Here is a 24,482-nt window from a genome sequence, read left to right on the forward strand (position 1 = left end):
TGATCTCAGGTGTAGGACCTTGCATAGACGTTATCTGACTACTGTGGCTAAAACTAGAGGAACTAACAAGTGTAAAATAGCATAAATCATTGTGTGTGTAGGAGTGATGTACTACAGTATACATAATGCTCCGTTCAACATATCCGGCAATAAAAGGAGGCGCCCCTCTCACCTTTAGGTACTGGATGTCCTTGAAGGAGCTCAGCTCAGGCAGTCCGGCTGCTTTCATCATGGCAAACAGGTTAACAAACAGAGTTCCATTGCGACACAAGATCTTATAGGCCTGCTCACAGCACTCTCTGAACCTGTTGGTGGCACAATACGAGATGTACCACACCATTATAATGGAGCTTCAGGATCACCGTAAAATAAGTATGCATGGTTATATAAGTACGTACAGGTATAAGTAAAATTATTCACAGTTGGGTGCTAACAAATCACCAATAATATGAGATTGACAAATACATTAAGATGATCGGATGTGCCCCCTATAGTCTCTGATTTGGAGTAAAAACAAAACAACAAATGGAATTACATGAATACGGTGACAGATTTGTAAAACATCATTATGTATCTTTCTGTTTTATTTTTTATCTAGATACAACTCTATATTAACAGAGACAATACAGTGTTGGATATGAACAATATATAATACAATATAAATACTATATAATACTATATAACACAAAATATGCCATTTAGCACACGGTTTTATCCAAAGAGTCTTACTGTCATGCGTGCATACATTTTTCGTATGGTTGGCCCCAGCGGGAATTTAACACATGATAGGGGATTGATAGATTTCATGTTTTACCTTTCAAACTTCTCACTGTTGTTGGTCCTCCCTTGTTGGATGACGTGGACAAAGTCGTACGTCAGAATAAAAGGCACACGTTCCCTGTTGATCCCAAATTTGCTCTTGAAGTTTCCCAGAAAGTGCCCAAAGTCAATGTGGAACAGCTAAAAGAGAAAAAAAAGAGGGAAGACAAGCAGGAGATTAACAGATGTTTTCCACACCATCCAAACATTATTATGAAACATCATTATTCGAGATTTCCATTGTAGCTGCAGGCAAGTGAGGTCTTAAAAATGGATCAGATTAAATATGTTGGTAACACAAGTATTGAATAACTCATGAACAAGCCATTAAATGGAAAATAAACTGGATGATCTCCGCTTGAGACTATCCTACCAACGGGACATTAAAAAATGTAATATCTTGTTTCACCGAGTCGTGGCTGAACGACGACGCAGATAATATTCAGTTGGCTGGGTTGTCTGTGCATTGACAGAACACCTACGTCTGGTGTGTGTCTATTTGTCAATAACATTTGGTGCGCGATTTCTAATATTAAGCAGGTCTCGAGGTATTGCTCGCCTGAGGTAGAGTACCTCATGATAAACTATAGACCACACTATCTACCATATTTTTCGTAAACGTCTATTTACCACCACAAACGGATGCTGGCACTAGACCGCACTCAACGAGCTGTATAAGGCCATAAGAAAATAATAAAATGCTCATCCAGAAGCGGCACTCCTAGTGGTCGGGGACATTAAACTTGAATCCGTTTTACCTAATTTCTACCAGCATGTGCAACCTGAGGGAAAAAAACTCTAGACCACCTTTACTCCACACACAGAGAAGCATACAAAGGTCTCACTTGCCATCCATTTGGCAAATCTGACCATAATTCTATCCTGATTCCTGCTTACAAGCAAAAAATAAAGCAGAAAGTACCAGTGAGATGGTTTGGAATGAGTTGGACCGCAGAGTGAAGGAAAAGCAGCCAACAAGTGCTCAGCATATGTGGGAACTCCTTCAAGACTGTTGAAAAGGCATTCAGGGTAAAGCTGGTTGAGTGTGTGCAAAGCTGTCATCAAGGCAAAGGGTGGCTACTTTGAAGAATATAAAATATATTTAGATTTGTTCAACACTTTTTTGGTTACTACATGATTCCATATGTGTTATTTCATAGTTTTGACACCTTCACTATTATTCTACAACGTAGAAAATAGTAAAAATAAAGAAAAACCCTGGAATGAGTAGGCTAAACTTTTGATTGGTACTGTATGTTTAATGATGAATTGAAAAAAGTTGCTTGAATGGCATGAACTCTGCTCTGTTTTTTTGTGCAGCCTGTAGACACTACATCAGTCAATCATTCACAATTTGACCAGGACTTGATAATGGCTAGAATTTCACGGCAGCATCCCCTTTGTGTGGCCGTAATGCACCTTAAAAAAAAATCTATGCCTTTTGCGGCCAGTGACCGTTGTGCCCTTCTCCCTGAGGGCTGCGCACTCCATCATGTGATCAGATCTTTCTCACAGGCTACAAGTGAAGAGACACATTGCCCAACTCCACACGTGCTTATTCAATTCCGAGGTGCATAGAGAAGATATTGGAAGAACTGTCCACATTTACTTTTCATCAGCCAACAAGATGGCTGCCTAATGAACAGCAAAAGCAATCTACTATCCCCATAGCACAAAAGTCAAACTATTCTATTCTGTGCAATAAATAAATATTCCAAACATTCGGGGACAGTTGTGGGATGCGATAGATCCCAAATTAATACAACCACTAGCATCAAAAAAACATTTTTTATGCAATGTGGATGACGCAACAGATCAGAAAGTTGAACTTAAAATGTTGATAAACTATTTGGCTATTTCTTCAAATTATAAGCGCGAATGTTCCATTAGCGGAAAACACCATTATCAAAAGTCACTGCAAATGCAATTATTAATGTAATGCTAATATTATAAAGGTGCATTTTTATGGTGAAAATGATCTTCCCCAAACTGGAAACTCAGCGTTGCTTATCTATGCCAGTTAGGCTTGTAAAACAAATTAATGTGCTTAATTTTAAGAAGTATTGGCCACTTTAGTTGTGATACAAATCTCATTAAAACACATTGGCCTATGGGCTAGGCCACGTGAGGTGTGCGACAATGATTCCAAAAAGTTTTTTAAAAATACATAGTTTCTTATGTTGGGCATCATTCACAAGTGATAATATATAATTCACAATTGATAGGCTAATATTGTCACCCATCAGACTATTCTTGATTTCATCTTGTCTTTACATATACTAAATAATATATGTGTGAAATTTGTTTTGATTTAGAATGAACCATTATCATGCACCTGTATCGAAACAGGGGCAGTGGGAAAAAAAATCTGTCATCTATGCACTTAAATAGCGAATGGAGGACAATTTTCCCCGTAGTTTATTTTCATGCCAGCCAGATAGGCTATACTCCTGTTGTAAATATAAGCAATGTGCTTAATATTAGGAAAGTTGAGAAAAAATATAGTTGGCCTAGCCTATAGAAAGCTGATGGGATTCTAGTCTTTTTATTAGCGGCCATCACTCTGTTTTCTCCCGCAATTGCATTGCCTATAGAAATGTTGCGTAATGGGCTCTTTTTGATTCGATTTTCATATACAGTGCCTTGCGAAAGTATTCGGCCCCCTTGAACTTTGCGACCTTTTGCCACATTTCAGGCTTCAAACATAAAGATATAAAACTGTATTTTTTTGTGAAGAATCAACAACAAGTGGGACACAATCATGAAGTGGAACGACATTTATTGGATATTTCAAACTTTTTTAACAAATAAAAAACTGACAAATTGGGCGTGCAAAATTACTCAGCCCCCTTAAGTTAATACTTTGTAGCGCCACCTTTTGCTGCGATTACAGCTGAAAGTCGCTTGGGGTATGTCTCTATCAGTTTTGCACATCGAGAGACTGACATTTTTTCCCATTCCTCCTTGCAAAACAGCTCGAGCTCAGTGAGGTTGGATGGAGAGCATTTGTGAACAGCAGTTTTCAGTTCTTTCCACAGATTCTCGATTGGATTCAGGTCTGGACTTTGACTTGGCCATTCTAACACCTGGATATGTTTATTTTTGAACCATTCCATTGTAGATCTTGTTGGAAGACAAATCTCCGTCCCAGTCTCAGGTCTTTTGCAGACTCCATCAGGTTTTCTTCCAGAATGGTCCTGTATTTGGCTCCATCCATCTTCCCATCAATTTTAACCATCTTCCCTGTCCCTGCTGAAGAAAAGCAGGCCCAAACCATGATGACCATGTTTGACAGTGGGGATGGTGTGTTCAGCTGTGTTGCTTTTACGCCAAACATAACGTTTTGCATTGTTGCCAAAAAGTTCAATTTTGGTTTCATCTGACCAGAGCACCTCCTTCCACATGTTTGGTGTGTCTCCCAGGTGGCTTGTGGCAAACTTTAAACAACACTTTTTATGGATATCTTTAAGAAATGTCTTTCTTCTTGCCACTCTTCCATAAAGGCCAGATTTGTGCAATATACGACTAAATGTTGTCCTATGGACAGAGTCTCCCACCTCAGCTGTAGATCTCTGCAGTTCATTCAGAGTGATCATGGGCCTCTTGGCTGCATCTCTGATCAGTCTTATCCTTGTATGAGCTGAAAGTTTAGAGGGACGGCCAGGTCTTGGTAGATTTGCAGTGGTCTGATACTCCTTCCATTTCAATATTATTGCTTGCACAGTGCTCCTTGGGATGTTTAAAGCTTGGGAAATCTTTTTGTATCCAAATCCGACTTTAAACTTCTTCACAACAGTATCTCGGACCTGCCTGGTGTGTTCCTTGTTCTTCATGATGCTCTCTGCGCTTTTAACGGTCCTCTGAGACTATCACAGTGCAGGTGCATTTATACGGAGACTTGATTACACACAGGTGGATTGTATTTATCATCATTAGTCATTTAGGTCAACATTGGATCATTCAGAGATCCTCACTGAACTTCTGGAGAGAGTTTGCTGCACTGAAAGTAAAGGGGCTCAATAATTTTGCACGCCCAATTTTTCAGTTTTTGATTTGTTAAAAAAGTTTGAAATATCCAATAAATGTCGTTCCACTTCATGATTGTGTCCCACTTGTTGTTGATTCTTCACAAAAAAATACAGTTTTATATCTTTATGTTTGAAGCCTGAAATGTGGCAAAAGGTCGCAAAGTTCAAGGGGGCCGAATACTTTCGCAAGGCACTGTACATTTGCATTGATGTCAGAGTGATTAGAGGGACAATAGAGTGCTGAGTAACAGGCAGTTAAGCAAGTTTGGTAGGCTACTAATGACCAGCAGCACCATCAGAGCTTGGAGAAGCCTAATTACTGTGACTAAACGGTCATTTGGAATTTGACTGCCTTCGTGACTCGTGACCACTGGTGTGACGGTAATGTGGTCACCGCAACAGCCCTAGGCGTAGGTCTCCAGATCCTCAAAAAGGTCTACAGCTGCACCATTGAGAGCATCCTGATCGGTTGCATCACCGCCTGGTATGGCAACTGCTCAGCATCCAAACGTAAGGTGCTACAGAGGGTAGTGCGTATGGCCCAGTACATCACTGGGGCCAAGCTTCCTGCCATCCAGGACCTCTACACTAGGCAGTGTCAGAGGATTGTCAAAGACTCCAGTCACCCAAGTCATAGACTGTTCTCTCTGTTACCGCACGGCAAGCGGTACCACAGCGCCAAGTCTAGGCTCCTTAACAGCTTCTACCCCCAAACTATAAGGCTGCTTAACAATTAACAAAATGGCCACCTGGACTATTTACATTGACATCCCCTACCACCCTTTGATTTTACACTGATGCTACTTGCTATTATCTATGCATTGTCACTTTCCCTAACTACATATACAAATTAACTCGACTAACCTGTACCCCTACCGGTACCAGTATATATATATAGCCTCGGTATAATTATTTTATTGTGTTACTTTTTTTATTTATTTTTTATTTAGCTTATTTAGTAAATATTTTCTTAACTCTATTTATTGAACTGCATTGTTGGTTAAGTGCTTGTAAGTAAGCATTTAACAAAAACCTGTTGTCTTTCGTGCATGTGACAAATAACATTTCATTTGATTTTTTAAATGCTTTACAGATTATTATGAATGATATAAATTCTTATAAAGTGGCTAGTTTGCATCATTTGTCTTCACTAAAACCACTGCAAAGGTTTTGCTTTCAAACTTTGTTTTTTTTTGAAGTACTTACAGTTGAAGTCGGAAGTTTACATACACTTAGGTTGGAGTCATTAACTTTTTTTTTCCAACCACTCCACAAATTTCTTGTTAACAAACTATAGTTTTGGCAAGTCGGTTAGGACATCTACTTTGTGCATGACACAAGTAATTTTTTCAACAATTGTTTACAGACAGATTATTTCACTTATAATTCACTGTATCACAATTCCAGTGGGTCAGAAGTGTATATACACTAAGTTGACAGTGCCTTTAAACAACTTGGAAAATTCCAGAAAATTATGTCATGGCTTTAGAAGCTTCTGATAGGCTAATTGACATAATTTGAGTCAATTGGAGGTGTACCTGTGGATGAATTTCAAGGCCTACATTCAAACTCAGTGCCTCTTTGCTTGACATCATGGGAAAATCAAAAGAAATCAGCCAAGACCTTAGATAAAAAAAATTGTAGACCTCCACAAGTCTGGTTCATCCTTGGGAGCAATTTCCAAATGCCTGAAGGTACCACGTTCATCTGTACAAACAATAGTCCGGAAGTATAAACACCATGGACCCACGCAGCCGTCATACCACTCAGGAAGAAGACGCATTCTGTCTCCTACAGATGAACATACTTTGGTGTGAAAAGTGCAACTCAATCCCAGAACAATAGCAATGGACCTTGTGAAGAGGAAACAGTAAAATACACAGTATCCACAGTAAAACGAGTCCTATATCGACATAACCTGAAAGGCCGCTCAGCAAGGAAGAAGCCACTGCTCCAAAACCGCCATAAAAAAGCCAGACTACGATTTGCAACTGCACATGGGGACAAAGATCATACTTTTTGGGAGAAATGTCCTCTGGTCTGATGAAACAAAAATAGAACTGTTTGGCTATAATGACCATCATTATGTTTGGAGGAAAAAGGGGGAGGCTTGTAAGCCGAAGAACACAAGCATGGTCGCAGCATCATGTTGTGGGGGTGCTTTGCTGCAGGAGGGACTGGTGCACTTCACAAAATAGATGGCATCGTGAGGTAGGAAAATTATGTGGATATATTGAAGCAACATCTCAAGACATCAGTCAGGAAGTTAAAGCTTGATCGCAAATGGGTCTTCCAAATGGACAATGACCCCAAGCATACTTCCAAAGTTGTGGCAAAATGGCTTAAGGACAACGAAGTCAAGGTATTGGAGTGGCCATCACAAAGCACTGACCTCAAGCCTATAGAAAATTTGTGGGCCAGAACTGAAAAAGTGTGTGCAAGCAAGGAGGCCTACAAACCTGACTCAGTTACACCAGCTCTGTCAGGAGGAATGGGCCAAAATTGACCCAACTTATTGTGGGAAGGTTGTGGAAGGCTACGCGAAACGTCTGACCCAAGTTAAACAATTTAAAGGTAATGCTACCAAATACTAATTGAGTGTATTTAAATTTCTGACTACTGGGAATCTGATGACAGAAATAAAAGCTGAAATAAATCATTCTCTTTACTATTATACTGACATTTCACATTCTTAAAATAAAGTGGTGATCCTAACTGATCTAAAACAGGGAATTTTTACTAGGATTAAATGTCAGAAATGGTGAAAAACTGAGTTTAAATGTATTTGGCTAAGGTGTATGTAAACTTCCGACTTCAACTGTAAGTAAAAATGCTTGAAAGTACTACTTCAGTCGTTTTTGGGGGTATCTGTACTTTACTATTTATATTTTAGACATCTTTTACTTTTACTCCACTCTATTCCTTAAGAGAATAATGTACCTTTTACTCCATACATTTTCCCTGACACCTAAAAGTACTTATTTACATTTATAATGCTCAACCAGGACAGTATTAGTGGCTCTATCAATATAACACTTTGTGTTGGAGTGTGCCTGTCTGTCCATTTAAAAAAAATAAGATAATCGTGCCGTCTGGTTTGCTTAATATAAGGAATTTGATGTATAGCATTTACTTTTACTTTGTACTTTACGCAAGTATGACAATTGAGTACCTTTTCTACCACTGTACTTGAGTACATTTAAAACCAGATACTTTGGGATTTTTACTCAAGTAGTATTTTACTGGGTAACTTTCACTTGAGTCATTTTCTGTTAAGGTATCTTTACTTTTACTCAAGTATGACATTTTAGTACTTTTTCCACCACTGGTTTTAGATGACGACATTCTGGCATGTCTGCCTTGTGATTGATTCCCTTTTTGAAGTTACTAAGAAAGTCTGTCATTGATCCCAAACCATTGTCACTGCTGTTGCCTAGGGTTGTGTTTTCAAGACAATTAGCATTGCTGTGTGTAGTAAGACGTGTCACTTTGTGGTAGAACTAACTACTACGCATATGCATCTATCCATCCAAAAGTATGTGGACACCCCTTCAAATGAGTGGATCTGGCTATTTCAGCCACACCCATTGCAGACAGGTGTATAAGATCAAGCACACAGCCATGCAATCTCCATAGACAAACATTGGCAGTAGAATGGCCTTACTGAAGAGCTCAGTGACTTTCAACATGGCACCGTCATAGGATGCCACCTTTCCAACGAGTTTGTTCTTCAAATGTCTGCCCTGCTAGGGCTGCCCTGGTCAACTGTAAATGCTGTTATTGTGAAGTATAAACATATAGGAACAACAAAGGCTCAGCCGCAAAGTGGTAGGCTACACAAGCTCACAGAAAGGGACCGCGGAGTGCTGAAGCACTTAGCACGTAAAATTTGTCTGTCTTCGTTTGCAACACACACTACAGAGTTCCAAACTTTCTCTGGAAGCAATGTCAGCACAATAACTGTTCGTCGGGAGCTTCATGAAATGGGTCTCCATGGCCAAGCAGCCGCACACAACCCTAAGATCACCACCCGCAATGCCAAGCATCGGCTGGAGTGGTGTAAAGCTCGCCGCCATTGGACTTTGGAGCAGTTGAAACAGGTTCTCTGGAGTGATGAATCACGCGCGTCACCATCTGGCAGTCCGACGGATGAATCTGGGTTTAGAGGATGCCAGGAGAATGCTCCCTGCCCCAATGCATAGTGCCAACTGTAAAGTTTGGTGGAATAATGGTCTGGGATTATTTTTAATGGTTCGGGCTAGGCCCCTTAGTTCATGTGAAGAGAAATCTTAATGCTACAGCCTTTTATAGACGACTCTGTGCTTCCAACTTTGTGGCATCAGTTTGGGGATGGACCTTTCATGTTTCAGCATGACAATGCACCTGTACACAAAGCGAGGTCCATACAGAAATGTTTTTTCAAGATCAGTGTTTAACAACTTGACTGGCCTGCACAGAGCCCCGGACCTCAACCCCATCGAACACCTTTGGGACGAATTGGAAGTCCGACTGCGAGCCAGGCCTAATCGGCCAACATTAGTGCCCAACCTCACTAATGCTCGTGGATGAATGGAAGCAAGTCCTCGCAGCAATGTTCCAACATGTAGTGGAAAGCCTTTCAAGAAGAGGTAGAGGCTGTTATAGCAGCAAAGGGTGGACCAACTCCATATTAATGCCCATGATATTGGAATGAGATGTTTGACGAGCAAGTGTCCACATACTTTTGTCATCTATCGATCCATCCACCTATCACATGTAGTAGAGTCAGTATCATAGTTTTTGAGAGGTCAAGTGTGATTATTTTGACTTACTGGCATTTCCATTGTCTGTCTAAGAATAAGTGTTAATCAGTTTACTTTATGAATGATTAATTGTGTAAGATAAAAATGCTAAACATTTTTGTTTCTTAGGTATAAACAATGAGTTCTATTCCTACCAGGAATGCCCACTCTAATCAGACTTATACAAATTATCAAGTTTCTACACATAAAAAGAAATCCTGTGCATCTCACCTGCCCAGTCTCCTTGATCATGATATTGTCGTTGTGGCGATCTCCGATACCCAACACGTAAGTGGCTACACAGTAACCAGCACATGATAGTGTGAACTCCTCAATGGCCTGGTCAAGTTTATCCCTGCTGACAAAATAGATGAGAGAGAGGAGAGACCACATGGGATCAGTTTGCTTTCTCCGCACTTTCTTTTATCCCTTCCTCCATTGAATGTTATATCTCTTTACCTTTCTCTCACATTCCCAAGTCAAGTGGACACAGTGGGGTACGCACGCACACACTTGACCCTCTCTCTCTCAATATAGTTGAGGCATGAGGCAGGTTTTTGTCACAGCTCGTATTATATATTTGCAGGGAAGATTCGGAGGGTGACAGATGATTGACAGCCATGTTACACGGTCCTGTCTAGACATCTATTGGGTTCACTATGTTAAACTATTACAGCTATTCCCCATTCCATTCTAACCAAGAGGCTTTAACACTTTGCAGCTTCTGTGTGATGTGGAGCTGTTTTGACAGCCCTTGTACTGCACCCACCCAACATTACTTATATAACGCCAATAGTTTATACATTATTTAAAGGTTTAGCTTGTCTGTTCGAAACATTGGTTATTAGGTTATTCAATTATTGCATCTGAGCAATAATAGAGTGTGTGTCTCTCCTTTTCTTTTTCCAAGTGTTCTACTCCGCTAGCCAGCACCTCGCCTAAACAGGTGTTCTACTCCACTAGCCAGCACCTCACCTAAACAGGTGTTCTACTCCGCTAGCCAGCACCTCACCTAAACAGGTGTTCTACTCCGCTAGCCAGCACCTCGCCTAAACAGGTGTTCTACTCCGCTAGCCAGCACCTCGCCTAAACAGGTGTTCTACTCCGCTAGCCAGCACCTCACCTAAACAGGTGTTCTACTCCACTAGCCAGCACCTCGCTTAAACAGGTGTTCTACTCCGCTAGCCAGCACCTCGCCTAAACAGGTGTTCTACTCCGCTAGCCAGCACCTCACCTAAACAGGTGTTCTACTCCGCTAGCCAGCACCTCGCCTAAACAGGTGTTCTACTCCGCTAGCCAGCACCTCACCTAAACAGGTGTTCTACTCCGCTAGCCAGTACCTCGCCTAAACAGGTGTTCTACTCCACTAGCCAGTACCTCGCCTAAACAGGTGTTCTACTCCGCTAGCCAGCACCTCACCTAAACAGGTGTTCTACTCCACTAGCCAGCACCTCGCTTAAACAGGTGTTCTACTCCGCTAGCCAGCACCTCGCCTAAACAGGTGTTCTACTCCACTAGCCAGCACCTCGCCTAAACAGGTGTTCTACTCCACTAGCCAGCACCTCGCTTAAACAGGTGTTCTACTCCACTAGCCAGCACCTCGCCTAAACAGGTGTGCGTTTCTTTTGCCTCCAGATTAATCTTGCAAAGCCAGAAATGTAATTTTTTTTGCGTAATTGCATCAGATGCTCGATTAGCTTCTTGGGGGAAATGTATGAGAAAAGATACTAATGAGACTCCACCCCACTAAATGGAAACTGTGAGCCAAAGAATTGGCCAAATGTCCCCTTGCCTTCCGAAATTCAAAAGATGAATACACCTGAATTCACCTGCGAAATCGTGATTTGTCTAAATGATAAGTGACAAACATCTGCGCACTGGGAAAAAAGTTCCTTGTTAGTCGTCGCCTCCCACAGCCTGTTGACAGACGCTACGATACCATCCTATGTTACGTGTGCCTGTCTATGAGAGATTAGGATTGAGGTCCCGCCAGTCAGCATCAAAGGCAACTGCAAAAACGCTGTCACAACTAGCCAGTATGATTGTCTTGGATTTAGAGGTTTAAACAGCTAATAAGCTCAGAGCTGGTGCAATTCACCTCTAAGGTCAAATCATAGGTCCAGTTTAGCATGTTTGAGAGCTACCCTATCTGTAATTAGTTTCTTCGAAGATATACACTACCGGTCAAAAGTTTTAGAACACCTAATCATTCAAGGGTTTTTCTTTATTTTTTACTATTTTCTACAATGTAGAATAATGAAACTATGAAATAACACATATGGAACCAAAAAAGTGTTAAACAAATCTAAATCTATTTTATATTTGAGATTCTTCAAATAGCCACCCATTGCCTTGATGACAGCTTTGCACACTCTTGGCATTCTCTTAACCAGCTTCACCTGGAATGCTTTTCCAACAGTCTTGAAGGAGTTCCCACATAGGCTGAGCACTTGTTGGCTGCTTTTCCTTCACTCTGCGTTCCAAGTCATCCCAAACCATCTCAATTTGGTTGAGGTCAGAGGTTGTGGAGGCCAGGTCATCTGATGCAGCACTCCATCACTATCCTTCTTGGTTAAATAGCCCTTACACAGCCTGGAGGTGTGTTGGGTCAATGATAGTCCCACTAAACCCAAACCAGATTGGATGGCGTATCGTTGCAGAATGCTGTGGTAGCCATGCTTGTTAAGTGTGCCTTGAGTTGTAAATAAATCACAGACAGCGTCACCAGCAAAGCACCCCCACACCATAACACCTCCTCCATGCTTTACGGTGGGAAATACACATGCGGAGATCATCCGTTCACCCACACCGCGTCTCACAAAGACACGGCGGTAGGAACAAAAAATCTCCAATTTGGACTCCAGACCATAGGAAAAATTTCCACTGCTCGTGTTTCTTGGTCCAAGCAAGTCTATTGGTGTCCTTTAGTAGTGGTTTCTTTGCAGCAATTGGACCATGAAGGCCTGATTCACACAGTCTCCTCTGAACAGTTGATGTTGTTATGTGTCTGTTACTTGAATTCTGTGAAGCATTTATTTGGGATGCAATTTCTGAGGCTGTTAAGTCTAATTAACTTATCCTCTGTGCAACATAGGTAACTCTGGGTCTTCCATTCCTGTGGCGGTCCTCATGAGAGCCAGTTTCATCACAGTTTTTGCAACTGCACATGAAGAAACTTTCAAAGTTCTTGAAATGTTCCATATTGACTGACCTTCATGTCTTAAAAAATGATGGACTGTCGTTTCTCTTTGCTTATTTGAGCTGTTCTTGCCATAATATGGACTTGGTCTTTTACCAAATAGGGCTATCTTCTGCATACCCCCCCTAACTTGTCACAACACAACTGATTGGCTCAAACACATTAAGAAGGAAAGACATTCCACAAATTAACTTTTAAGAAGGCACACCTGTTATTTGAAATGCATTCCAGGTGACTGCCTCATGAAGCTGGTTGAGATAATGCCAAGAGTGTGCAAAGCTGTCATCGAGGCAAAGGGTGGCTATTTGAATAATTTCAAATATAAAATAGATTAACACTTTTTTGGTTAGTACATGATTCCATATGTGTTATTTCATAGTTTTGATGTCTTCACTATTATTCGACAATGTAGAAAATATTAAAAATAAAGGTGTTCTAAAACTTTTGACCGGTAGTGTAGTTGAAGATATTTTCAGATTACACTAAGTATACCAAACATTAGGAAGACCTTCCTAATCCCCCCCTAAAAGCTTCACTTTCACCTGGTCAGTCTATATAATGGAAATAGCAGGTGTTCCTAATGTTTTGTATACTTAGTGTATATATTTTGTCCTCAGAACAGCCTCAATTCATCAGGGCATGGATACTAAAAGGTGTCAAAAGCGTTCTACAGGGATGCTGGCCCATGTTGCCTCCAAGCTTCCCACAGTTGTGTCAAGTTGGCTAGATACCCTTTTGGGTGGTGGCAAATTCTTGATACACACGGGAAACTGTTGAGTGTGAAAAACCCAGCAGCTTTGCAGTTTTTGACACAAACCGGTGCGCCTGGCACCTACTACCATACCCCGTTCAAAGGCACTTAAATCCTTTGTCTTGCCCATTCACCCTCTGAATGGTACACAATTCATGTCTCAATTGTAGTAAGGCTTAAAAATCCTTCTTTAACCTGTCTCCTACCCTTAATTTACACTGATTAAAGTGGATGTAACAAGTGACATCAATAAGGGATCATAGCTTTCCTCTGGATTCACCTGGTCAGTCTGTCATGAGAGAGCAGGTGTTCTTAATGTTTTGTATACTCAGTGTGTATTGAACAGATAGAGACAGTGGATGACAGTGGGAAAAGATAGAGAGAGGTTGTGTCAAAGGGCAGTAGGCTCCATACAAACCCATGCCGTCACCGTAGACATGACTGCTAGACCAGTGTCTCTGTCACACTTACTCTGGGTTCTTGGATTTAAGCCAGTTGAGCAGGGCGTCTTTGTTGAAGGCAGCAGTCGCGGCACTGTTGCTGTTGTTGCGCTGGATGTTGGCGATGGTGTCTGAGTTTTTCACCACCTCAATGAGGCCTGTCTTGTTCCCGGTGGAGAGGCAGCCGTAGGGGATCATCCTTACAGAGACAGTAGAAAAAGTTAATTCATAAAACATTATAAGGCCTATTATATGCTCATAACAATTAATAACGTATAACTGTATGCCCTAAGTACATTGTTACAAAACCATCATATAAATTTTCCCCGAACCTGTTCCCAGTATGTCTGTAGGACCGTTTGACTGCAATGTCACCTACTGAATTCAAATCCAGGATTCCTGCGCGCCACAAGCAAAACCCTAGGTATTAGCTTATGGGGCTAATGCAGGTATTCAATGGGTCTCAAGCAAGGTTACTCATCCTGTAAGTGTGGTTCACTGAACCCACCTCTGAACCCACAACTAGGTCCACTGCTAAGCAGGGGTTGATACCAGTTCATGAAACAGAACCAAAAACAGAAAAATAATCCAGTTTTTCAAGGAACAGAATCAGAACCATGAACGAAAGTGGTCTATACTGTTCTGGAACAGAACCGTTATTTTAAAAGCATGGGAACCGGTTAATAATGTTATTTTACATTACAGGATTTTTTTCCAGTCCCACAACAAACACAATAAAGCACCAATGCAAAGCCCTCCCCTCTGTCAATCAGAAACTTTTTCCAGTGTCTGTCTGCCAGCTGAAAATCTTTGCCAGTGAATGTGTGTAGGCTACCTGCTCGTCACCTTCCGAAGCAAAGCTGTAGTCTACTTACATTATAAGCATGATTCAGAAAATAGGGAGAGATTTTTTATTAGAGAAGAATGGATTAACTTTTTCAATGCTAGTTCGGGATACTATAATTATCACATTTCACATTGGCTTTATTAACTACAAAAAGGTAAGATGTGTTTTTAATTCTGGTGCCAACTCTGAAGTCATTAAAAGTTCCTGCATAGAAGCCACTCCTCTGTAGGTATAATTCTGTGTGCCTAATTTAGATAATGCATGTTATCACAAGATGCCCAGTGCTTCAAGCCAAGCCGCCTCCTCCACTCACTCTCGCTTGTCTTTCCATCACAAATGTAAATAATTCACTGAGCTATAGCTTTCCCTCTCCATAGCAAGCTTTTCTATCCACAAAGTAATTTAATGTTGAGCTAAATGTTAAAATAATAATAATAATACACTGCTCAAAAAAATAAGGGGAACACTTAAACAACACAATGTAACTCCAAGTCAATCCCACTTCTGTGAAATCAAACTGTCCGCTTAGGAAGTGTAACGGATTTGAAACGGCTAGCTTAGTTAGCGGTGGTGCGCGCTAAATAGCGTTTCAATCGGTGACGTCACTTGCTCTGAGACCTTGAAGAAGTGGTTCCCCTTGCTCTGCAAGGTGCGCAGCTTTTGTGGAGCGATGGGTAACGATGCTTCGTGGGTGACTGTTGTTGATGTGCAGAGGTCTGGTTCGCGCCCGGGTATGGGCGAGGGGACGGTCTAAAGTTATACTGTTACAGAAGCAACACTGATTGACAATCAATTTCACATGCTGTTGTGCAAGTGGAATAGACAACAGGTGGAAATTATAGGCAATTAGCAAGACACCCCCAATAAAGGAGTAGTTCTGCAGGTGGGGACCACAGACCACTTCTCAGTTCCTATGCTTCCTGGCTGATGTTTTGGTCACTTTTGAATGCTGGCGGTGCTTTCACTCTAGTGGTAGCATGAAACAGAGTCTACAACCCACACAAGTGGCTTAGGTAGTGCAGCTCATCCAGGATGGCACATCAATGCGAGCTGTGGCAAGAAGGTTTGCTGTGTCTGTCAGCGTAGTGTCCAGAGCATGGAGGCGCTACCAGGAGACAGGCCAGTACATCAGGAGACGTGGAGGAGGCCGTAGGAGGGCAACAACCCAGCAGCAGGACCGCTACCTCCGCCTTTGTGCAAGGAGGATGCAGGAGGAGCACTGCCAGAGCCCTGCAAAATGACCTCCAGCAGGCCACAAATGTGCATGTGTCTGCTCAAACGGTCAGAAACAGACTCCATGAGGGTGGTATGAGGGCCCGACATCCACAGGTGGGGGTTGTGCTTACAGCCCAACACCATGCAGGACGTTTGGCATTTGCCAGAGAACACCAAGATTGGCAAATTCGCCACTGGTGCCCTGTGCTCTTCACAGATGAAAGCAGGTTCACACTGAGCACGTGGCAGACGTGACAGAGTCTGGAGATGCCGTGGAGAACGTTCTGCTGCCTGCAACATCCTCCAGCATGACCGGTTTGGCGGTGGGTCAGTCATGGTGTGGGGTGGCATTTCTTTGGGGGGCCATTAGGTACCGAGATGAGATCCTCAGACCCCTTGTGAGACCATATGCTGGTGCGGTTGGCCCTGGGTTCCTCCTAATGCAAGACAATGACAACCTCATGTGGCTGGAGTGTGTCAGCAGTTCCTGCAAGAGGAAAGCATTGATGCTATGGACTGGCCTGCCCGTTCCCCAGACCTGAATCCAATTGAGCACATCTGGGACATCATGTCTCGCTCCATCCACCAACGCCACATTGCACCACAGACTGTCCAGGAGTTGGAGGATGCTTTAGTCCAGGTCTGGGAGGAGATCCCTCAGGAGACCATCCGCCACCTCATCAGGAGCATGCCCAGGCGTTGTAGGGAGGTCATACAGGCACGTGGAGGCCACACACACTACTGAGCCTCATTTTGACTTGTTTTAAGGACATTACATCAAAGTTGGATCAGCCTGTAGTGTGGTTTTCCACTTTCATTTTGAGTGTGACTCCAAATACAGACCTCCATGGGTTGATAAATTTGATTTCCATTGATCATTTTTGTGTGATTTTGTTGTCAGCATATTCAACTATGTAAAGAAAAAAGTATTTAATAAGAATATTTTATTCATTCAGATCTAGGATGTGTTATTTTAGTGTTCCCTTTATTTTTTTGAGCAGTGTATATATATATATATATAAAAGGATTTTAGAGGTTTAAAAAGGAACAGAAAGGAACGATAAAGAACAGTATTTATTTTTGGTTCGAACCAGTTTAGAACTTTATTTTGCAGGTCGAAACAGTGAAATGGAACAAAACAAATAATGGTTCTGTTCAGAACGAAACGATTGGAAAATAATTTTGGTTCCAACCCCTGCTGCTAACACATACCTTAGATCTAGTCCCTCTTTCTTCCAAAGGATTTCCATCAGCTGGATCATTTGGAGGGTCAACATGTCTTGTCGGAGATCTGAAAGGATAGAGGTTATGTCAGGCTAAAGGTACATTTATATCTAACCGAAATGGGATGAATATCCCAGATGCAGACTCCATAGAATTTTCTCCAGGTGGCCAGACTTGCAATTTAGGCCAGTATGATTAATGCTCCCAATGGCATTCGTGCAAAATTAGCATGATTAAAGGTCGGTCTGAAGAGAAATAGTTCATAACTTTAAATTACAAGTGACAGTAGCTAATATTCCCGCATTGGACCAATATAAATGCGACATAACTCAATACACACAAATCGATGGGCCATGGAGTGGGGGATTACACCGCAAATGATTAATCTATGAACAAGTGTTTATTTGTTGCATCTTTTCAAATAACTGCATGGCCATAGATTAGGTAAATACAGTAGAAAAAGGGTATATTTTCTAACCGGTGTAAGAACAGAATAACTTAAAATTCTTGAAGGCATCTTCTTTTTGGAGTGGTTCAGAAAATAAAGAAATTAACATAGTAGCTTGGGGATACACACAGTAGACCTAGCTACTAGGCTGACTGGACGACGATAGCACAACATAAAAAAGCAAACTTAAAAAATAGTGCTACTCTCCATGGTGTTGGCCATGGTGTCTCTGATCTTAGCTGAGGAAGATATCTAAAATACTTTATGGAGCAGTGGGTTGTGCGTAGCCTAGGCTACAGACATTGGCTAGCAGATAGGCAGCTAATTAACCTAGCTAACTACATTGACGGAACTTTGAGATAATCTGGAGGGTCCAGGGTGAGTCTCTTTAGCTCTCCAGTTCAATGGTATTGCCCATGAAGCCAGTACTGGTTCTTCTCCAGCCTCGACATTAGTCCCGATGCCCCTGGTTCTCTCAATCTGGATACTGCTTGCATTCTGCATCTCCATGGATACCACCAAGGATGCACTTCAGATTAGAGGTCGACCGATTAATCGGAATGGCCGATTAATTAGGGCCGATTTCAAGTTTTCATAACAATCAGAAATCAGTATTTTTGGGCTCCGATTTGACAAAAAAAATTGTTTATACCTTTATTTAACTAGGCAAGTCAGTTAAGAACACATTCTTATTTTCAATGACAGCCTAGGAACGGTGGGTTAACTGCCTCATTCAGGGGCAGAACGACAGATTTTCACCTTGTCAGCTCGAGGATCCAATCTTGCAACCTTACAGAACTAGTCCAACACAATAACGACCTGCCTCTCTCTCATTGCACGCCACAAGGAGACTGCCTGTTATGCGAATGCAGTAAGCCAAGGTAAGTTGCTAGCTAGCATTAAACTTATCTTATAAAAAACAATCAATCATAAATCACTAGTTAACTACACATGGTTGATGATATTACTAGATAATATCTAGCATGTCCTGCGTTGCATATAATCTGACTGAGCATACAAGCATACAAGTATCTAAGTATCTGACTAAGCGGTGGTAGGCAGAAGCAGGCGCGTAAACATTAATTCAAACAGCACTTTCGTGCGTTTTGCCAGCAGCTCTTCGTTGTGCGTCAAGCATTGCGCTGTTTATGACTTCAAGCCTATCAACTCCCGAGATGAGGCTGGTGTAACCGAAGTGAAATGGCTAGCTAGTTAGCGTGCACTAATAGCGTTTCAAACGTCACTCGCTCTGAGCCTTCTAGTAGTTGTTCCCCTTGCTCTGCATGGGTAACGCTGCTTCGAGGGTGGCTGTTGTCGTTGTGTTGCTGGTTCAAGCCCAGGGAGGAGCGAGGAGAGGGACGGAAGCTATACTGTTACACTGGCAATACTAATGTGCCTATAAGAACATCTAATAATGAAATACAAATGGTATAGAGGGAAATGGTCCTATAATTCCTATAATAACTACAACCTAACACTTCTTACCTGGGAATATTGAAGACTCATGTTAAAAGGAACCACCAGCTTTCATATATTCTCATGTTCTGAGCAAGGAACTGAAACGTTAGCTTTCTTACAAAGCACATTTTGCACTTTTACTTTCTTCTCCAACACTTTGTTTTTGCATTATTTAAACCAAATTGAACATGTTTCATTTTTTACTTGAGGCTAAATTGATTTTATTGATGTATTACATTAAGTTAAAATAAGTGTTCATTCAGTATTGTTGTAATTGTCATTATTACAAATATATATATATATTTTTTAAATCGGCCGATTAATCGGTATCGGCTTCTTTGGTCCTCCAATAATCGGTTGACTAACACACTCCCACGAAGAGGACAGTCATACACATACAATACATATAATATAACAATAGTTAAGGCGACATACAGAACCAACACCACCGGTCACCATTACAGTGCCCCCCAAAAAATGCAAATACAAAATATAACCTAAAAAAATTATGTATCATGTGGAATCCCCTGTGTTATTTGGATTTCTCACCATCTCCGTTCTTGAAGATTATGCCCACAGTGTCCCCCTGCACCCATTTGTTCTTGTACATGAGCCACAGGGGCTTCATCTTGGAGTCCATGAACTTGCATCTGTCCGCACTGCAACATCAAGCAAATTTGTTGACACTGGGAGAATACTTCTCCCTATATAATATAATTTTACCCATTTGTAGGGAAAAAAATACACAACATAGTTATTTTTAACACATCATTAATTAGAAGATGCTGAATGTGGCTATCAGTGCCCTTAAAACATGGAGGTGCATGATGTTTCCGTGTGTGTGTGCATTCCTGGGTGTCTGTCTGTCTGCAACTTTGTGTGTGTCTGTGAGTGCGTGCCTTCATCTGTGTGTGTCAGGTACCCACCAAATCTCTGAGAGCATGATGCTGGGATTGAGCGGGGACAGCAGATATGAGAGGGCCTCCATGTAGGCCTCCTGTTTGATACACAGCTTCATGTCGTCTGTCATCTGCTGGCGCGACGTCTTCTGCCAGCCCGACTTCACAAAGTCATTCAGAGCCTTCATCTTGTTCAGAGCCTCATTCTGCACCGAGAGACAAGGAGGAGGGAATATTGATAACGTTTTGGGATAGTACAGTCGTGGCAAAAAGTTTGGAGAATGACACAAATATTAATTTTCACAATGTCTGCTGCCTCAGTTTGTATGATGGCAATTTACATATACTCCAGAGTGATCAGATGAATTGCAATTAATTACCAAGTCCCTCTTTGCCATGCAAATTAACTGAATCTCAAAAAAAATTCCACTGCATTTCAGCCCACAAAAGGACCAGATGACATCATGTCAGTGATTCTCTCGTTAAAACAGGTGTGAGAGTTGACGAGGACAAGGCTGGAGATCACTCTGTCATGCTGATTGAGTTTGAATAACAGACTGGAAGCTTCAAAAGGAGGTGTTGCTTGGAATCATTGTTCTTCCTCTGTCAAACATGGCTACCTGCAAGGAAACATGTGCCGTCATCATTGCTTTGCACAAAAAAAGCTTCACAGGCAAGGATATTGCTGCCAGTAAGATTGCACCTAAATCAACCATTTATCGGATCATCAAGAACGTCAAGGAGAGCGGTTCAATTGCTGTGAAGAAGGCTTCAGGGCGCACAAGAAAGTCCAGCAAGCGCCAGGACCGCATCCTAAAGTTGATTCAGCTGCGGGATTGGGGCACCACCAGTACAGAGCTTGCTTAGGAATGGCAGCAGGCAGGTGTGAGTGCATCTGCACGCACAGTGAAGCGAAGACTTTTGGAGGATGGCCTGGTGTCAAGAAGGGCAGCAAAGAAGCCACTTCTCTCCAGGAAAAACATCAGGGACATACTGATATTCTGCAAAAGGTACAGTGATTGGACTGCTGAGGACTGGGGTAAAGTCATTTTCTCTGATGAGTCCCCTTTCCGATTGTTTGGGGCAGCTGGGAAACAGCTTGTCCGGAGAAGACATGGTGAGCGCTACCATCAGTCCTGTCTCATGCCAACAGTAAAGCATCCTGATACCATTCATGTGTGGGGTTGCTTCTCAGCCAAGGGAGTGGGCTCACTCACAATTTTGCCTAAGAACACAGCCATGAATAAAGAATGGTACCAACACATCCTCCGAGAGCAACTTCTCCCAACCATCCAGGAACAGTTTGGTGATGAACAATGCCTTTTCCAGCATGATGGAGCACCTTGCCATAAGGCAAAAGTGATAACTATGTAGCTCGGAGAACAAAACTTCGATATTGTGGGTCCATGGCCAGGAAACTCCCAGACATGAATCCCATTGAGAACGTGTGGTCAATCCTCAAGAGACGGGTGGACAAACAAAACTCCACAAATTCTGACAAACTCCAAGCATTGATTATGCAAGAATGGGCTGCCATCGGGGCGGATTGCAGAGGCCTTGAAAAAGAAGGGTCAACACTGCAAATATTGACTCTTTGCATCAACTTCATGTAATTGTCAATAAAAGCCTTTGACACTTATGAAATGCTTGTAATTATACTTCAGTTATACTTCAAAAACATCTAAAGCCACTGAAGCAGCAGACTTTGTGGAAATTAATATTTGTGTCATTCTCAAACCTTGCTAACCACATTCTTTGTGTTCTCGACTCAAAACTGTATTGTTTCATTTTTGCACCTACTGGTTGGTCATTTCAAATGGGAAGAAAACCAGTAGGGGAGCCCATGCAATTGTAACAAGGGGCAATTGTAACATCTTGACTTTCTCCAAACATAAACAAGATAGAGATTAAACTCACACAGTACATGCCCATTTAGGTTATTGCTTGAAAAGTTTCAGCAAAATATCTCACTATTGGGCCTCCCGGGTGGCGCAGTGGTCTAGGGCACAGTGCTAGTGCTGTGCTAGCTGTGCCACCAGAGACTCTGGGTTCGCTCTGTCGCAGCCGGCCGCGATCGGGAGGTCCATGGGGCAACGCACAATTAGCCTAGCGTCGTCCGGGTTAGGGAGGGTTTGGCCGGTAGGGATATCCTTGTCTCATCACGCACTAGCGACTTCTGTGGCGGGCTGGGCGCAGTGCACGCTAACCAGGTCACCAGGTGCACGGTGTTTCCTCCGACACATTGGTGTGGCTAGCTTCCGGGTTGGATGCGCGCTGTGTTAAGAAGCAGTGCGGCTTGGTTGGGTTGTGTTTCGGAGGACGCATTGCTTTCGACCTTCGTCTCTCCCGAGCCCGTATGGGAGTTGTAGGGATGAGACAAGATAGTAACTACTAACAATTGGATACCACGAAATTGGGGAGAAAAGGTGGTAAAATTAAAAAATAAAAATATGTCATGAGCAAATGTTTGTTTTTTAGGGGTGAATGTAGTATTTTTTCCCCACCGGTTGTATTGTTCTTATGCTGTCTTGAGCATTAATGTCCAAGAATTCAAAATAGCAACATTTTCATCACTATGTGTTGGCTAAACATTGGCATGATTGACATGTGTTGTCTATTGCTAGGCACATGAGGTTTTGTCATGGCTGCTGGGTTGGGGGTAATTGTAACACAGTGTTAAAATGATCCTGAGCCAAGCAGCAACATTTATTTTGTATTTATTTTTTTAACTTTAAGGTTGTATGAATTATACATTAACTATACAATTACTAACTTTAAATAGCCTTGGGGTCCTGTACAGTGCCAAATAAGTTGTAAACAGATATATTCTGGACACCATCAGACATTTCAGATGTTTTGAGAGCTACCGAATGGCCATGCATACTGTTACTGTAAATGTTGGTTAAGTACATAGAAATACTTATATTTCTTGCAAAATTATTACATACAGTAGGTCTATAATATGATAATTCATAAACATTCATTTTATCAAAGTTAAGTGAATTTATTTTGTTTATTTTTTAGGTGTTACATTTAACCCCACCTACTGTTGCAATTGCCTCTGACACAGCGGCAAATGTAACATCCGGACTTTTCGGATTAAAATCAATATTGTGATCAGACCATCTTATATACAGACCTATAAATGGTATGAATGATTAGCGGACAGATGTACGTTTCTCATATAAAAACATTAGTGGCCTAGTTCGAGTGGTCTCTGAGCAATAAAGTCAAATACAAAACATGTTACAATTGTCCCCAGTCTCCCCTAGTCCTCTACACATGCTATTTCTAAGGAATCTGGCCATTGAACAAAAGACATGGTCAAATATCATGGCCAGATGTCTAAGAATTAACAAGTATATAGTCTCAAGGTGTGCTCACCTGTTTACATAAGCTCTTGATGTGATAGATGTTGCCCCTGCAGTAAGCCTCTAGAATCAGGCCGAAACGCAGACTGACCGAGGATACGTGCATTTCTGACCTGGAGTGAGAACAAAGGCTTCTGTCACAACTTCTACCAACACCACCTTAGTGTTCAATTCATATACAGAGTTATAAGTGCTTGTTCCACAATCGTGAGCACACACATGGCTGGTCCGGGCCGTTCTAGACGAGACAACAAAAAAAAATCCTATCTGGACCAAATCTGAACCAAACATAGACATCTAAAAGGCATCGGTGTCGGTCCGTGCTTACTGAGGTATAGCCTACAGTGTCGAGTGATATTTAATTTTATGAATGCCCATCTATGTGGTAGGCCTACCGTTTGTAAAATACCAAAAAAAGACGTCCAAAAGATGTTGGCGTCGGTCGATGCTTACTGGGGTGTAGCCTACCATGTCGGACCACCGTTTGTAAAACAGGCCATTGGCTTTATTAGTCCTGATTCAAGTTTAAAGTTGTATTGTCACATGCACAAGTACAGTGAAATGCCTTCTTGCAAACTCAAAACCCTACAATGTGATAATCAATAACAATGTAATACTAGAAAAAACACGAGAAATAAAAATAAATATGAAGAACACAATAAGTAAGTAAGCAAGCATACTATATAAAGGGTGAATTCCAATACTATATTTACAATGTGCATGGATACTGGAGTGATGGAGGTAGATATGTATAGGTGTAAGGTGACTTGGCAACAGGATATAAGATAAACAGTAGCAGCAGCTTGTATGTGAGTGGGTGTGCATAAATGTATGTGCATATTATGTGTGAGTGAGCAGTGAGTGTGTGTGGTACTATTGCCATACCAGGCAGCGATGCAGCCAGTCAAGGTGCTCTCAATGGTACAGCTGTATAAGGTTTAGAGGATTTGAGGGACCCATGACAAACTTTTTCAACCTCCTGAAGGGGAAGAGGCACTGTCG

At 41.8% G+C, this 24,482-nt stretch overlaps 1 protein-coding gene across 4 annotated transcripts in view; it reads right to left on the bottom strand.

Annotated features, from left to right (window-relative positions):
• Positions 1–24,482, bottom strand: part of pik3cd (phosphatidylinositol-4,5-bisphosphate 3-kinase, catalytic subunit delta) — a 56,482-nt gene that overhangs the window by 3,329 nt on the left and 28,671 nt on the right. For 2 of the 4 annotated variants that reach the window (XM_021616137.3, XM_090184601.1), the window contains exons 15-22: positions 23,494–23,593; positions 20,137–20,315; positions 19,760–19,869; positions 17,293–17,371; positions 14,050–14,217; positions 9,860–9,983; positions 815–960; positions 173–305 (exon numbers count right to left, since the gene is read on the bottom strand). In XM_021616137.3, the coding sequence (XP_021471812.1) occupies positions 173–305; positions 815–960; positions 9,860–9,983; positions 14,050–14,217; positions 17,293–17,371; positions 19,760–19,869; positions 20,137–20,315; positions 23,494–23,593 (1,039 nt within the window). Of the gene's footprint in view, positions 1–172; positions 306–814; positions 961–9,859; positions 9,987–14,049; positions 14,218–17,292; positions 17,372–19,759; positions 19,870–20,136; positions 20,316–23,493; positions 23,594–24,482 lie in introns of all 4 variants that reach the window. The other 2 variants (XM_021616135.3, XM_021616138.3) reach the window with 1 other exon arrangement.

This window comes from Oncorhynchus mykiss, chromosome 9, assembly GCF_057628025.1.
Source record: "Oncorhynchus mykiss isolate SJ-2025 chromosome 9, ASM5762802v1, whole genome shotgun sequence".
Classification (NCBI taxonomy): domain Eukaryota; kingdom Metazoa; phylum Chordata; class Actinopteri; order Salmoniformes; family Salmonidae; genus Oncorhynchus; species Oncorhynchus mykiss.